This window comes from Hydra viridissima, unplaced genomic scaffold (assembly GCF_058129835.1).
Source record: "Hydra viridissima isolate aposymbiotic clone 2 unplaced genomic scaffold, HvirCarnegie_v1 scaffold_4, whole genome shotgun sequence".
Taxonomy (NCBI): domain Eukaryota; kingdom Metazoa; phylum Cnidaria; class Hydrozoa; order Anthoathecata; family Hydridae; genus Hydra; species Hydra viridissima.
This window is the reverse complement of record NW_028324303.1, coordinates 15,262,752-15,279,999: the sequence shown is the minus strand read 5'-3', so window position 1 is coordinate 15,279,999 and position 17,248 is coordinate 15,262,752. Positions and strand designations below refer to the sequence as shown.

The 17,248-nt window shown below is 29.1% G+C and overlaps 1 protein-coding gene and 2 pseudogenes across 1 annotated transcript in view; 2 read left to right on the top strand and 1 right to left on the bottom strand.

Moving 5' to 3' along the window:
* Window positions 1-16,508, bottom strand: part of LOC149890080 (uncharacterized) — a 39,478-nt gene extending 22,970 nt beyond the window's left edge. The window contains exons 1-7 of the mRNA XM_090085582.1: window positions 16,187-16,508; window positions 13,772-13,837; window positions 12,625-12,687; window positions 12,479-12,539; window positions 12,091-12,287; window positions 11,639-11,795; window positions 7,309-7,419 (exon numbers count right to left, since the gene is read on the bottom strand). Of these exons, the coding sequence (XP_089941708.1) occupies window positions 7,309-7,419; window positions 11,639-11,795; window positions 12,091-12,287; window positions 12,479-12,539; window positions 12,625-12,687; window positions 13,772-13,837; window positions 16,187-16,360 (829 nt within the window). The 5' untranslated portion in view covers window positions 16,361-16,508. The remainder of the gene's footprint in view (window positions 1-7,308; window positions 7,420-11,638; window positions 11,796-12,090; window positions 12,288-12,478; window positions 12,540-12,624; window positions 12,688-13,771; window positions 13,838-16,186) is intronic.
* LOC149890082 (uncharacterized) lies at window positions 321-2,083 on the top strand (annotated as a pseudogene).
* LOC149890081 (uncharacterized) lies at window positions 2,121-2,900 on the top strand (annotated as a pseudogene).
* Window positions 16,509-17,248: the final 740 nt, after the last annotated feature.

Genomic DNA, 17,248 nt, shown 5'->3' with positions numbered 1-17,248 from the left:
TGTTTGTGTTTGTAGTTTGCATGAAAATATGTGATTTGCCTTAAATGCATTAACAAAATCAATTCAAGCGTCTTCAATCAAAGCTGGATCTGAAATGATAAATAACTTTGTTTGTGAACCATACACATACCATTGCGCCTATGACAAATGCGTTGCATACAAAGGTATGAAACAGTTCGATAAACACTTGCAAACTGTTAATACATTTGGTTTCGAAGTCTCCTGGGACGAGTGGAGAAAGCCTGAAACTAAAACATGCAAACATTAAAAAAATTTCAAAAAAGTCTACTGTAACAGTACTCATCCAACACATATCAGCAATGTGTGATAAGTTCGTTAAACACGCATTTGTAAAGAAAAGCCAATCAACAATTTTTAAGAAACTGAAGGAGGTTTCGATGAGTGTTAATTCTGAAATTGCGGTAATCCAAGTTGACTGGGCTGAAAACGCAAGGTATTTCTATCAAAATGAACCACAAGCGGCTCATTTTGGTCAAAATCAAGTTTCTATCATGACCCTTGCAGTATGGAACATTGAGTTAAAAATGTTTGCCATAGTTTCTGATTCAACTGATCAAACTAAGTCTTCCGTTATACCGTACATTGACAAAATCCTTCACTTTATTCCTGATCAAGTCAAAGAAGTACACATGTTCAGTGATAATGCCACTTCTCAGTTCAAAAACAAAAGCATTATGGCTGCAATGGTTGTGTTTGAAAAACATTTTCATTTTTTCAAAATTCTGAACTCATGTTTTAATTTTTGCTATGTAGCAGTGTTATGTCAATACAATTGTGTTTAGTTTACATTATAAAATTTTAATTAAAAAAAATCTCTCCGCATGATGCTTCACTGAACTATGGAATTGGCCATATATATATATATATATATACTATGGACCATGTATAGTAATATATATATATATATATATATATATATATATATATATATATATATATATATATATATGTATATATATATATATATATATATATATATATATATATATATATATATATATATATATATATATATATATATATATATATATATATATATATATAATCTTAAAACCATGTGTGTGTGTGTTTTTTTAGTTTAAGATTTAGTTGTGATGAACTTATTATATACTTAAATTTTAACCTTACATAGGATAAAATTGAATAAAAAAAAAAAAAAAAAAGCTAACATAGGATGAATGGACAAAAAGAACATATAGGTTGCTAAAATAATATCACTTACTAACCAACAAATTATTTTTAGATTGATTACATCTTAGAAGATCAACTAATATCAACCACATATTAGATGAAATTGATACTTTAATTGATTCTGCTCCTGAATGTGTAAAGTCTTTCATTATTTTATTAATGTCTGTTGCCAGGTATACTTAAGCAAAAGATGGAGGCTAAAAGTATTTGTAGAGAACAGAAATTTCAGCTAGCTACTCAAGGGCCCCCATTAAACATTGTGGTTGAGACTCCAGACAAGAAAAGTGACTGAATTGAGCTGAAATAGGTGTCCTTCAGTACTATTATGGAGTTGGTTAAATCTCTTGAGCTTTCAAAGAGTCAAACTAAGAAATTTTGTTCCAAATACAGAGCTAGTATGGGAACTCAACTCAAACCTGCATTGAAGAAAATAATTTAAAAAAATTGAGTGTCTCCATACCTGGATAGATGAATTTTGCACTACTAAAGAAGAGTTCATGGATGGGGAAGTTATTACTAGCATATTGGTTCATGTAAAAGATACATCTACATTTAAACAGCACATCATTACAGAAAGAGGAATAGATCCACGTGACTCCACTTTGAAGATAGCTGTGGATTCAAGTCAAGGATACCTTTAGGTCATGGTAAATGTTTTTAATACCTAAGAAAAAATCAGTATCAGAGGTTAATGATGCTGGAGTAAAGAGTTCCTATCTTATTGATTTTATTTGATTTTTTTTTTTATTTGATTTTTATTCTTTTTATTTTTTTTAATTATCTTTTACTTTTATTGCAATTATTGAGGGGGTTTCTGAAGCTAATGGTAATCTTTGAATTTACAAGATGTAAAGTATTATATTGCATTTGATCTTAATGTGAAAATTCAGTTTTCCAAATTAGTAGTCATGCTGAGATGTACAGTTGTTTATATTGCAAAGGATCCTGCAATCTTGAGCCTGGTAACAAGAGAACAACTAGGTCCATGGATGAACAACTTTACCCTTGATGGAACAAAGTTTAAAATGTCAGACTTTTAAAATGTTATAAGTCCAAGACTTTTATACAAAGAAGAAGATCCTAAAACTCTTCTTGAGGAGTTGGTTCCTGTTCCTGAGCTCCATGTCTAATGGGAATATTAAGTAAACTTGCACTGCATCCGCTTAGCGTATGGCCTTTGCTCGAGAAGTGGTTACATTCAAATTACATCATGTTTCAATTTTACCAAGGCATATGTGATGTGAAGGAAACGATGCAAGCAAGTTCCTGAAGTTGGTGGATATACTTGAGAGAGATATTATAAGTAATGGAAAGTATATTATAAACTGTCTTAGAAAGTTTAAATGCCTTCAAGTAAAAGCATTTGGTATAGTAGCAGGGGATAATATCAAAACTGCTGTTCTGGAGTTTAAAAAGTTCTATGCAGATATGTACATGACACATTTAAGGGTATCAAGCTTCAGTGTTACATGGAAAGTTCACATAGTAGTATGTCATATACTTTTTCTTCATTCTAATGACCGTGGCCTAGGAGTTTACTGTGAGCAAACAGGAGAAGCTATCATAAGTTCAAAAAAACATGGAATAGATGCAAACAAAGAATCAACCATAAAGATTATGCAAAATGGCTAAAATTCAGTTTTGTTGAATTTGCATTAAAACCATCAAGCAACTATACAACAATTTAATTTAATGTTTATAATTTAAAGTAATATATTGTAAGTTACATTATTTTTAGCATTCAAACTTATAATACACCGAGTTGACATAAAACTTATAATATACCGAGTTGACATAAAACTTATAATATACCGAGTTGACATAAAACTTGTAATATACCGAGTTAACATAAAGTTTTCTTATTTTGTGCTTTAACTTTTATAGAATAAGCTATGGCTGCTTCTGAGGTGTTGGAATTTTTTGATTTAAAAATTTTTCAAAAAATTCCAACACCTCAGAATTTTTAAATGTCATAAATAGCCTCTAGTAATGTATACCCAACTACTAAAAAAAAAAGAAAAATCCAACCTAAGGAACAACTTAACCTTGCTGTCACTCTGGTCCACAATGCGTAATAATATTAAGAAAAGTATGATGATATTAACAGACATTTTAAATCATTTATCCTTCTTTTATCACATGCAGTTTAAACAGAATGACATAGTTCAAAAGTTTTAGTTTTAAAGAACATAATTCTAACAGTCACAATATCCTAGTTAGTGGAAAGAAAACTATTGTCAAAAATCATTGCAAATATTGCTAGATTTTGATTGTTTACTGTGACTAAATATTAAGCTAGGTCTTTGAATGCTCTTCAAGTTCCTAAGTAGCACACCTCTTTGGCTCTGGGAATTTTTATGTCTATGTTCATCTGATTTAAACTTCTGTTATATTCATGTAAATAAACAAATCATTTATTTAAGATTTCTAAAACCTATTTTAAGTGTTAAATTTTTTTTTTTTTTTTTTACAAATTAAGAAGAAATTATTGAAGATTAATTAATAAACATATAAAGTTAACCAGGGGTCTGGGTAACTTTGCACAATATTAACAAAATTAGAATAACTTTATGAAATGTATTATGATGGGTGCAAAGTAACCTCTTTTTTTTCTTACTTTTTGAAAAACTTATAATTCTTAGGCTAGTTTAATTAAAAACTAAAGATCAATTTTAGTATTATTTTGCTTAATAAAGATTATAATATCTTGTGAAAAAAGAAAACTGAAAACAACCTTATTAAAAACAAAAAACATCAAAAAAAGTTCCTTTGAATGTGCATAAACTTGTATGTGAGCAAAAAGAATTAAAGATTTATTTTTTTTAAAATAAAAATTAACAAATTTTAAAATCAAAATTAACAAAACACAGCTCAAAAGCCCTATTGAAAGTCTAATTTGGGCACTTTGAAAAGATCTTTAGTTTTGCTTATTTTTTGAGGTTTATGCCTAACAGAACATTACTCCATTCAAAAAATTCTTCCTTATTTCAGACCACTTCCATGCTTTTAAAGTTTCCACCATTGATTTTATATATGCACTATTTTCCTTGATGATTGTAATTTGTAAAAAAAAGTTCATCTTCAGAAGCAAAGACAACAAACTCCCTTTCTTCTCTTTGCGCAGATTTCCAGTTTTTTCTTTTTGTTGTATAGTTCACTTTCCATGTTACTGAATGCTTTTGAACTAGAACTATGATCATGGCATTCTTTTGGGTCTTCTTCAGAACAAACTTTCAATTTAACAGTAGTCATGTTTAATATTTGCCTTTTTTCTCTTTGCAATGTCCAGTCAATGTCCAGAGGCAACATCATAACCCTCATTAAATTTTTCTAGATCTTTAATGCTGACACTTTTACCTGCAGGAATGGAAAGTTTCTTTTATTTGTTATTAGTTCCTACAAATTCCAAAGACTTAAATTTGTCTTGTAAAAAAAATTAAAGCTGTCTTCTAGAATTTCTTTATCATAAGATTCTCTTTCTCTAAATTTTGTAAGATGTTCACTGATATTCACTGGATAGACACTGCACTTTCTAATGCCTGGCTGTAAACTTAACAATAGGAAATCCAAAATAACTTAATTGAATGGTATATTTGACAAATGCAGCCTCCTCTAATTTGCAAACTTAATATGGTTTACCAGGTTTTAAGCTGTTTACCATTTAGTTTATAACATATCATTTTTCAAGTAACACCATATTTTGCAGCAGCTTGCTCTTGTATCAGCTTTTATATCTTCAAGACATTTGGATAGATCATCCTCTGTATAGTCTTTGTATTTTCTTGTCTTACCTCCTTTTTGTAATGACTAATGACTTTTTGTAATATCAGGAAAACCATTGCCATTAATTTAATTTGACTCTGAGTTATCCAAGAAATTAATTAAAACTATAAAAAAGTATGAAATAACTCTGCTTATATAAAATATCAGCATGAAGTTTTAGAAAGTATTGCTGTTGGATGACCAATTAGATTTTTAGTAACTTTAAGCATTGTGTAAAGTTTCCTCAATTTCTACAAACAAAGTACTTTATCTACAAGATTGTTAATCTTTATATTTTTATATTGACGATGGGTTTAACACTTAGTACACTTCAAACTAATGCCATAATAAAAACACTTTAAGCAGTTTATTCACTTTTAAGTTCAATTCTGATCTGCTGCACAGATAAAAGTTGCAAGAAAAATTTTTTGTTTTTTGTTTTTAGGTTTAAACAAAACAACTTGTGTTGTCAGAAAACTGTGTTTATAAACAAGTTTTACACGAGTTTAATATTGACCCTGGAACAAACTATTGGTTTCTAAAGTGATTTGCATTTGTAGGTCAGTTATCATTCTGTTCCCATTGCACAGGGCCAATTTCTGTCAAGAATTTGCTAGTAAGCTCCAATATTTCAAGAAACTTAAGAGTGTTGGTTGCTACAAAATCAGTCAAATGAATTCCATTCTTCAGTTTAATGCGCTTTGGTTGTCTTAGATTCAGCAATCCCATAATCATTTTCATATTTACATCAGGCTCTGTTGTTGTATTAAAAAGAGCCAGAGCAACCAGTTTTTCAGACAAATTTTACAGAAGGTTTCCTGAAGAACTTTTCATTTGATAAATCAAACTCATTATTGATATGATATTAATATAATTAATTTGAGTATATTCACAAATGTAGAAAAAGACTCTAATGACTTGTCCACACACTATTTTCTGACCACAAGGTCAACTTACTTTGTAACAACTTACATTTTGAGAACACTCGCCTTATTAAAAAACAACTCAGTATTTTTGTAATAAAGATTATTTTATATAAACTCAAACTTCCTTACACGATTAATTGATACCGTATGCCACAGTGGCCATTTAAAATGAGATTTGCTCAGGTAGCTTATAACAAGTTAGTAACCAAACTTGTAATTGTACATACAAATCATAGTAAAATAAACACACCATAGCCTGTTCCTAGTACCACATGCCACCGTCATTTTTTTCTTTTAAGTGTTAATGAGTCAACGACAACCAAGGTGGATAGCTAATGATCAAACCAGTTTGTGGTGATCACAGACAACAGAGTTAAATCAATTTAGCCTTATAGTGGGTGTTAACGGTGGTATACATCATGAGACTTAGTGCTATAGTCTCTTCAAAACATCACGGTGACACAATCATAACCTTGATGAGAAGGTCACCTTAAATATTACAATTGGAGCAAAGTACACTTTTTTTTTTCTCTCACTTTCTCTGCATATAATGATTATATAAATTCACCTAAAACAACTACTTTTTAAATATAGGTTTTGTGTATATGTTTTATATATGATTTGTACTTATGATTACTTAAATAAAGCCCAGTTCATCAATAGTATATAAGTCAAAAGAATAATTTATAAGTATACTAAATGCTTAAATCAAATCTTTTTCATTTACGTGAATCTTTCGTTTTCTTTGAACATCTGTCCTAATATATTTTAACTATTTCTAATCTAAAGGCTTATACTTTTTATTCTCTAAGGGCATGCACTGCTTGATTTTGACTAAGCAAAGCAAACAAGTTTACAAAGAAAGCAAAATTATTATGATGCACATTACTTTTTGTTGCTTGCTAATATTGAATGAAATATGAGAACTCTAGTTCTGACACATAGAAAGCCATATCAGATAAGCATAATACTAAATAAGGATAAAAACTAAAACCCCAATCAACACTTAATTCCAACAAAAAAAAACAAAAACACTTTTCTAACAGCAGAAGTATTGCTTAAACCTAGAATTCATCTTGAAATCTTACAAAAAATTAATATAATTAAACAAAGAACTCAAACATATCATTACAAATAAGCAAAAATAGGGTGCATCCGATTAAGATTTGGGCATTTTGATAGAACATGAAAGAAAGAAAGGTTAACAAAATGGCATGGGCATATTTTAATTTGTGTTAAAAAATTTTAAACTATTGAACATTATTGTATCAAAGTAAAAAAAAAATCAATCAAAAAAAAAAGAAAGAATAATAAAATGAATTGACCATATTTTAATTTATGTTAAAAAATATTAAAGCAGTAGACATTAATGATTCTAAAAAAAAAAAATCAATATTATATAAATCACCTTTTGGATAAGTCCATTGAGCAATCCATGACAGTTTAATAAAAGAATCAGGTTTTGAATAAGTAGCATTACCAATTGTGATACTGGTTATACCCCCAGGGTTTGTAAATGCTGGTCAAAGAAAAACTTTAAATTAAAATTTAACCAAAATTTATTTACAAAATAGAAACTTTTACATATATCCATTATTTGCTTAGACAATACTCAACCTTTCTTTAACACATCTTTTTCAAAAAGTCACCATATGTCACCTTTATCAATTACATTATCACTATCAGTTTCAGACATGTTAAATGCACTGGCATTTAAAAGGTAAAAGCTAAAAATATCAAGATTTTAGCTGAAAAACAAATTTTTTGAAAACATTAGCAGGTGTAACTGAATATGAAGATGAGAAACAAATAAGAAAAAAAAAAAAGGGAAACAAGCAACTAAAAATCATATCAATTTATTTAGACTTAACTGGAAAATGCACAATTTGCTAGATAAGTAAATTTTGTATTTTTTTTCAGGTATCAAGTGAGATTTTCATGTCAAGTTTATAATGTAAAAATATTGTCATATATAGGACAACAATAAATTTATAATATTGTGCAAGTAAATATACAAAATCTATATTAGAATTCAAAAGCCATATTTTCTAAAGCTAGAACCAATTGTTGATTGTTAAGATTGATGAATTTACAGCATTAACATAACTGAAATAATGAAAGATGATCTTTCTCAAAGTACTAAGTAAATCAAAAACATATACAAAAACATGCATGCTAGTTGCTAGTATAGCTTCTTTTGTAATTTCCTTAAAATTTTCCTAACCTTCTAGGTTGTAAATATTAACCTTGAAATTTAGGAAAACTTTATTAAGAAATGGCTTTGCAAATTTCATAGATAGGCCATACGGGTGCATAAGTCTAATGCTAACAATGGTTAACAACAAGTTCTTCAATTATGCCAAAATAAAAAATATTTTAAAATATAAATACAAAAATATAAGATACTTTTGTTTCAATATTTGAAAGAGGGTTGATTGCATATGCTTGATCAATAACAGTTGTGAAACTGCCAAATTGAATATCAGCGCTTTGGTACCAATCTTAATTGTAAAAACAATCTAATAGTAGCTATTGATTCTCTTGTAATTAACTTTATGCTGTGCAACCTTTCAAAATAGGAGTTATACATTGCTAGAATAGTAAGCATTTGTAATTGATCTTTTCAAAATATCTTCTGTAATTGTTCTTTTAACAGTCTTATCAGTGGAATATTATCCTGGTTTCCCAGCATCAAAACAAACACATGCAAATACACTTTATTATTCATCACTTTGATATTTTGCCTTCAAATCATATTACTAGAAATAACAGGCCTTGACAGTCAACTGTAACTTTTCCAATTGGAGGCCAATGTTTAGTGCAAAGCAAACTTGTTAAGAATCATTAAATGGGTATCCAACAAAAGTTTATCAACTGTGATGTGAATTTTATAGTTTGTAATAAAAAAAACTCATAACATCATAAGTATTTTTCTTGATTGAGCTTCAGAAAAACTTGAAGAGCATGCTTTCCATTTTACTAGGATAGAGGAAAATCAATAGACTGTTTCTAGAACTTCTGGAAGTTTCTATTAGTTTAAGATTAAATTTTCTACTTGAAGTTTATCTAGGAGCTTTGCAATTAAATAGTTCACACACAACTTCCTTCAAGCATTGCAACCAACTACTGGAGAATTGTTTGTCAAAAAATATCCAACAGAGAAAGACTTTTCCACACTGGTTTTAATTTTTTCTATCAGAGACTGAGCAATAATGAAAAAAGTGCCTCCTGAGCCTTGCCAAAGTTTACTGAAAGTCACTTCAAGTAGATCAGTAATAAATTATCCAAATATACCATAATTGTTACCTTGCCAAGTTAACTAAGATGTTTCCATTAACTTGAAATACCCTTTTAGCTGATAAGTTACTACATTCCTCTGAATACTTAAGTAGTATGAGATTTTTAGTATAAGACAATCGCTTAGTCAAAAAATCATTTATAAAAAAACCATTTATATGATTTTTTGACTGAGAGATCATCTTATACTAAATGTAAACAAACAATTTAAGGAGCATTAAGAAGCCATATGTTATTCTTTCTTTTAAACACAAGTAAAACCCCTTTTTTCATTTTTTAAAGAGAAAATCAACTTTGAAAATCAGCTAGTTGTCATCTTTTGTTCCAAAATGTTGTTTATAAATTTTTTAGGTAACAAATTATCTTACTGCTATTGTGTTATTGTAGTTGAATATCTATTGACACCAATTTTTGAATGGTGGGCAGCTATTAAACACTTTCACTGAATATGACAGTTTCATTCCCATCAACAATGTTCTTATTTCGGAAGAAAAAAACGGCTATACTCTTGCATTTCCAGTAACTTCAAGAGCAGGCTCCAAGTCTAAAACTTTAATGGCTCATTAAAAAATTCCTGTTAGTAATGGATTAAAAGTAGTTTTCCATGCTGTCTGACTTACTGGCTGCAGACTCTTTTGTTTGAACAGTTACTAGACTGAGTACATCAACAGAAAGTAAGTGGAGAGGTTTATTTTATTTGTGATTGTTTCGATTAGGTTTTGTAAAAGCAGAAGTTAATCTATAAAAATTTTTCTTTAGTTTCATAGGTGGTCCTTTCTAATGAACTAGCTAAGTCAAATTTAAAATGGTGAAAGAATAGTAAGAAAACCTAAGGTAAGAATCTCTTCAGCAACAAGAAAAGCTCCAAAAACATAAAGAGAAGTTGCAAACTAGATTTAGAACTACTATAACATTCTCAAAGGCATCACATTTGCTCTTCAAAGATCTAAATGATAAAGTCAAGAGTTTTTTGGAACAGATCAGCTTAAAATGGTTGTTGTTGTTGTAGGTTACCCTGTAGTATTGAGATCACTGAGTTTAGCTGATTGCTTAACAAATTTTTGTAAAAAAGTATACTTGTTGTGGCAAACTACTCAAAATTTACATTATTTCATTTTGATTCACCCTTGCAAGGAGATCTGTTGAGGTGCCTGTTTAAAATGACAACCATAATAAAAATTTATTATGACTATAACTTTTTTCCTGCTAATGCTAAATGCAATGACTAAATGCCCCTTTACATAGACAATAATTTTTAAAAAATGATTTTTGGAAAAATGATGATAATTTAACTGACCCAGTGATTCCAAGTAGTCCTTGATTTGTTAATTTGCGTTATCAACAGACAGGGAATTCTTTTCATGCTTCTATCTGTATTTTCTTCAAGAATCAACCAATTGAAGCAGGCCAAGTAAAAAAGTATTCATTATGCAGGGTACTGCTCTTTTATAGAGGTTTTTAGTTGCAGCTTATTTTACTTCAAAATTTTTCTAAACACTCTTTCCACTATGTTAATGGTTAGATAGAAACAGTTAAAAACAAATTAAATACAGCATCTTTTTTTTATTTTTGATGGTTTTTCTTAAACTATGAAGGGTTAAAAAAATGAGGAGGTTCTATAATTTAAATGGTTATTTACTTTAAGCACCAAAAAAGTTTTTGAAGATATTTGAAATTTATTTATGAAATTTGATCCAAATATAGGATAGGACATTTTTTAAAAAAAAAATTCCCCAACCAGTTGGTAACTGGGGAACATTCTTTGAGGGTATTTTTGTTCTAGTTCTCAAATCACTTAGCATGTCCCTCAAATCAAAGTTTTTTTATTTATGAAGAGACTAATTACAATAGATTAACAAATATTTCAGAAAAATTTATCTCAATAAGTTGTGTAGATCCATCAACAAGATTCTTATGTAGGAAGCAAAAAAATTGCTATGCTCTTTCATTTCTGTAACAGACAAGAAAATACATTACTGGCTCTAAACCTTTCAATTATTTTATTATTAATGACCAAACTCCTTTCCATGTTATCTTATGACATGCTTTAAGATTTTTTGAATTGCTGATTAAATGTTAAAGGGTAACAATAGTAAATCCACTGTGCACTAATAAACATAAAAACTTTCATATATTTCTTACTGGTAGCCTCATCTTGTACTAGATAATCTGTCTTGTATACAATTATCATAAGTTTAAAGATTGACAAACTGATTTCATGTGCGCAAAGGTCTGAAAAATCATCCAAGATCACAATCCATGGCTTTTCAACAAAGTGACTTTAGTTATATTTAAATATTCAGCATTTACATTTATCATTAACACTTCAAGATCTGAGTGAAAAGGCTAAGGACTCACTTACCACAAAGGCAAAGGCTAAAAAACACAATAGTTCTAAGAGTAAGGTCAAATATAAAAACTAAACCACTAAAAATATTTACTTGTAAAACTTGAAGATAGTTTGTTTAATTGATTGAAGCCATTAAAGTTAATAGGGTAGACATTTAGTTGAAATTCTGTCCCAGTATCATAAGGAGTTATGTAATTGAGATTATTACAAACAATTGGTTCCTCTAACATGAAACTGTTTTCACTCACCTATTATGTAGAAAAAATACCAAAATAGTTAAGAGTCATTGTATATATCTGAACAACTTTTAAAGAATGCTTTTGAAAAGAGAAATGGATTTTCAAATTCTTTACAATAAAAGCTACCACCACCACTTCTTAAGTTTTAAACCATTAAAAAACTAATTATGACTCAAAAAGGTAAACATATTACTACTTCACTTTGATTTAAAACAACTTTATCTACAATTGGGTTAAGGATGTACTGCTTAGAATGTCTAGAAATTTTAGTCTTTACTGTAAAGAAAGTAAAATAAACACTTACAATCCCTAAAACACTTTCTTTAAAGTCTGCACCATTCTTTACAGTGATGGAAATCAAATATATGCTGTGTATTGAAGCATTTTTAGATAAAATAACTGGCCATTCAAAAGTAACATTATAATACTGTCTGTCAATTGCAAGAACTTCCCATGTTGAATTAAAATCCGGCTTGTTCTGTTCATCAACCTGAAAACTTTCTAAACCAAAAATGATAAACACTGATCAAAAACATAACACAATCCTGAAACTGACATTTAAAAACTGTTAAACTTGTAACACCATATCTTTATTCTAAACTGTTCGAATCTTCATCTAAAGTGAATTTGAAAAAACAAAAACAATATTCTGAAAAAAAAGTTCATCTTTGATTAATCTTATTTGCAAATACCTTGGTTGTTATTCAAAATATTGCTGTAGAATTGACAACCAGATTTGCATGAAGTAGAGTTCTAAACCAAAAGAACAAGAAAACTTCAAAGAATCATAAAACTGTGTGAAATATTTTAACATGAGTAGCATACATCAATAACTTACATTACATGCCAGCTGGCAAATTGTCAGGTCGAAAGGGGGTGGTAGCTTGCACACTGTCATACACTAGTAATAACAAACAAGCACTTTAAAAAAAAAATACAGAGAAAAATGATTACTTATATTAACTTCACTGCTTTGCAAGATTTTACAGAAAACTGTTGACAACTATGTTGTGTAACAACAGCAGACATTCTAAGTAATTTAAAATTTCAAGAACAAGTAATTCAATTACAATTACATGAAATTGTAATAGCAATTGAATTATAATCACTTGTACTTGTAATTGAATTACAAGTAACTGTATTACATTTACTTGTAACAGTACCTTGTAAAACACAATAACAATTACAATTACTTTATGAAAATGTATTCAATTACAATTAAAATACAATTGCAATTGTAATTGAGCCAAGTCTGCTTAAAGTAATTGACCCAAGTCAATTACTTTAAGCGAACTTGGCTCAATTACAATTGCAGTAATGCTTTTAACTGTCAATATGTAATAACTGGTCAGATTTAATTAAGCAGACTTGGCTCAATTGCAATTACAGTAATGCTTTTAACTGTCCATATGTAATAATTCATTATAAAATCACCTACTTTCACATGGTTTTAACTAAAACATTGTGACTGTAAATTTATAAGAGTTTTGAGAAAAACAAACTGATAAACAAATGGGAGCTTAAAACAGATTGTTAAAAAAAAAAAAAAAAAGAAAAACAACTTTATAAATTACATGAAGTAAAACACCATTAAATTGAAAAAACCAGTAAGTTTTTTTAAATGAAAATAAAAGGAAATAGTATTTTATTCAAAACTTAATGTTACAGGCTGACTGTTCTAAAGGGCAAATAATGAACATATAAATTCAAGTTTGGCTGAGTTTTTAATTGTGAAAATATTTAAATTTCACAAGATAATTGAAGAAAAATTGCAATATCAGTTATTTTTATTCATTACATGTTTATGGCTTGTTTGGTCACTTGAATGTTTTTATATTTTGGTCACTTGAATGGGAAAAATCATTGTGAGTGTACTTGTGAGTAACATTCTAACTTTTGACATTGGTGCAACTTAGAGACAATTAAAATATATGTATTCACAAGACTGTGCATGAGTAAAATTAATGTTAACTGTACTTTTTCACCTCATTGCAAATACTTGTACTGCAACTAACATCAACAAATGATGCATTCAATAGAACATCTTTACCCTAAAAAAATTCAAACAATTTCATAACAAAATTAGTTCATTAATTTAATTAAATATACAGCATCAACTTAAATGTTAAATGAAATGTTTAAAACATTTGTGTTTTAATGTAGACAGTAGAGCTCAAACATTGGCTTAATTGAAGAAATTGAAAAGAAAGTCGATGCACTATTTGTAGTGATAAGAAAGTAAACTAAGCAAAACCTGCTAATGCACCAATCAAACTTTGAGACATTTCTGGAGGGGAAAAATAATCTGTAAAAGTGAATTGCATGCTGAAGACATCACACAAGAGGAAATTTCAGTAAAGAGTTTTGGCTTCTGTAAGAATAATGAAGAATACTGTAAAATGGTTTTAACTTGATGATAAACATGCTCTATCATGTCATACAAGAATGTAATATTTTCTGTGGTGAATAGAGGAATCTGTCTTCCTACTTCAGCATGCAAAAAAACCATTGAATTAAACTTTGATTTAGCTATTCTGAGCTTTAGATCATTTCTTCATAAAGTTATAAATCTACAAGTCAGAGCATGATCTTTCTAAAGAGTATTACAGAATGTTATTGTTCTTCCAGACACAATAGATACAATCCATTTTTTTAAAAAATCATGTGAGCAATAAGGAGATACTTGAGCTTAATAAATTAAAAAGAGCCTCAAATAGATTCAAATTCTATTAGATCATGATGCTGTTATCAATACTTATCAGATTTTTTTTTGTAATTCATACATGCATATTAGATTATTGCATTTGTTAAAACTTTCCAACTTATAGAGTTAGACTAGACTTGACCTTTATAGTTAGTGCACCATGCAAACTAGCAGATGAAAACCATGCTTCCTTTTTACTTAAAGAGAGATCTTCAGTATCAGTAGTTGGAGGTATTGTTCAGAGAAGACTCTATGACCTATCTATAATTTTATCCATATAAATAATTCAGCTCATTTTATCAACTATAAAGCAATCCTTAATGACATATTATATATGTCATTAAGGATTGTATATCCATATATCCCTATTAGCTGCAAATATTGGTACAACTTTTTTGACAGAACAACAATTTGTTTTTCAATACTCGTCTTGCAGTACTTTTTGTTGAACTTAAAAGAAATTTTGCTTAAACAGTTCAGGTTTTCTGTGAAGATTGTTACAACCCAATTAAAAAGTGATGTATACCTCATTGGCGCATAGGAATTGAAGCCACTATCAAAACAAAAACAGCTGTCTACAATCAAGAAAGTCCCTCAAAGATTCAATCGAAACCTCAATCAACCAAAATTGGTTTTTAATTTAAATCATCTTACAACAGAAGAAGTGTCACTGATTTGGTCTAAGGCAGCTTTCAATGGTCCTCAAGAATCATGCAAAACCAGTAAAGCTAGAAAAGCTGCATTCTAGTGTGTTGCTCTTGAAAAAGAACATGGGACATCTGTCTCAAACATAACAACAAAGAGGATCAAAGTTGCTTATGCTAATTTTTTCTTGCTGAACTAGATAGTTGAAGATTGTGATTTTCTGTTTGACAAGAGAGGTGAGAGAAAAATGAACATTGCCACAGTAGAGAAGGATATGGCAAGCAACCAAGCAAGAACAGAGTCGATGCAGAAAATCAGAAACAGTGAGCCATCAATGCACTCATTGCATCAAACTTAGCATCTTCAGAACCTTATCCACTTGATGAAACAGAAACTTTCCTATACACAAGTTCCAAGAGTTACAATCAAAATTTTGAGCTGGCAGTACTGAAAACACCAAAGCAGAATATGACAAATCTTCTACAGATAAGCAGTTTACTACTTGATTGACGATTGCCTTGGACAGAAACAAAACCTTATGATTATTAAGTATTGAGGCTTATGCTACAGTTTTTGGCTGTGATCCTTCTACACATCCACTTTAGCAAAGTACGATCTACAGAGTTTGCAAAAGCTTCTTGGTGTTCAAAAATTAGCCTCTAGCACAGGGTACAATGAATCAATTGCAATATATAATCTTGTAAAGTCAAGGAAATTTACTAATTAATTCCAAACACTGAGCTTTGATGTAACATGTTGCTTCAGTCATGTGTGCATTTTATGGAAAAAAGAATTGGTAGCATTCGTAGTAAAAATTGATGATTTTGCATCCTAGAAAACCTGTCCCCTGCTATTATGCCTGAAGATTGTTGCATCCTTTCTGATACTTCCACTTAAGATATGGAGTGAGTGAAAGGAAAGATTTTATACAAGAAAGATATATATATATATATATATATATATATATATATATATATATATATATATATATATATATATATATATATATATATATTATGCATTTATCTTTTGCTAGATATATTGTATAAACCTGAAAGTGCATGCAAAAAGAATATAATTGACCCCATATGAACCATTCTGATGTTAAATCATTATTTCCGTTAGTATCCCAGGTACTAAGTGTGCATCTTTCTAAAAATGTGCCAGTGACTTTTAAATGAGTGAAAGTGAGAAGAATTAGAGCAAAACTCCGAATTCTCATCATTCCACACACTATGGGTTAATGACTGTAATTGTTAAAACGCCGTCAATATTTGAGTAAATTACTTTGAAATTAAGTTTATACGTTAGCGGAACTAGAGCGGAATTAAACGATTATTGGCGAACGAGAGCTTGTTTATAATATCAATCAAATTATCCGTTAAAAAGTACCTGCTAACTCGGCTAGAAATCCATATATTAAAAAGAAATTGTCTTGCGGGATCATATTCTAAACAAAATATTTTATAAAACACTGCTGTTTATTTTATATATATATATATACATATATATATATATATATATATATATATATATATATATATATATATATATATATATATATATATATATATATATATATATATACATATATATATATATATAATCATATAAAAAAATTTTATAGATACACTTATGACAATTTTAAATATGCCATCCTTTTGTTCAGTTATAAATTGTGTAAACAAACGTGGAAAGAACGTTGGACAGTTTAAGATAAGCCTTTAGCTTTGAGAATTTTGTATCGCAGTCCACAAGCTTTCAAAATGCTTAGAAGAGTTTTTTATTACCTGCTTGAAGCACGATTTTAATGTTTCTTGAAAAATCTTTTGAGAGTTTAGAACCTGGATTTTCCAATAAGGTTATGGCTTTACTAAAAGTGAGAGTAAACACCATGACAAAATTGGAACGGAACTGTAGAATTGTTTTGATGAAATGTCTTTAAAGCAACATCTTGATTTTGACAAAAACAGTGACAAGGTCATTGGAATTTAATCTTATGGCAAACAAGTGAATCAAATTCTTGTACTGATGGTCTGTGGGTTATCAAATAAATGGAAACAACTAATAGCTTATTTTTATAGTAATAATTCCATGTGTTCAACCAATTTAG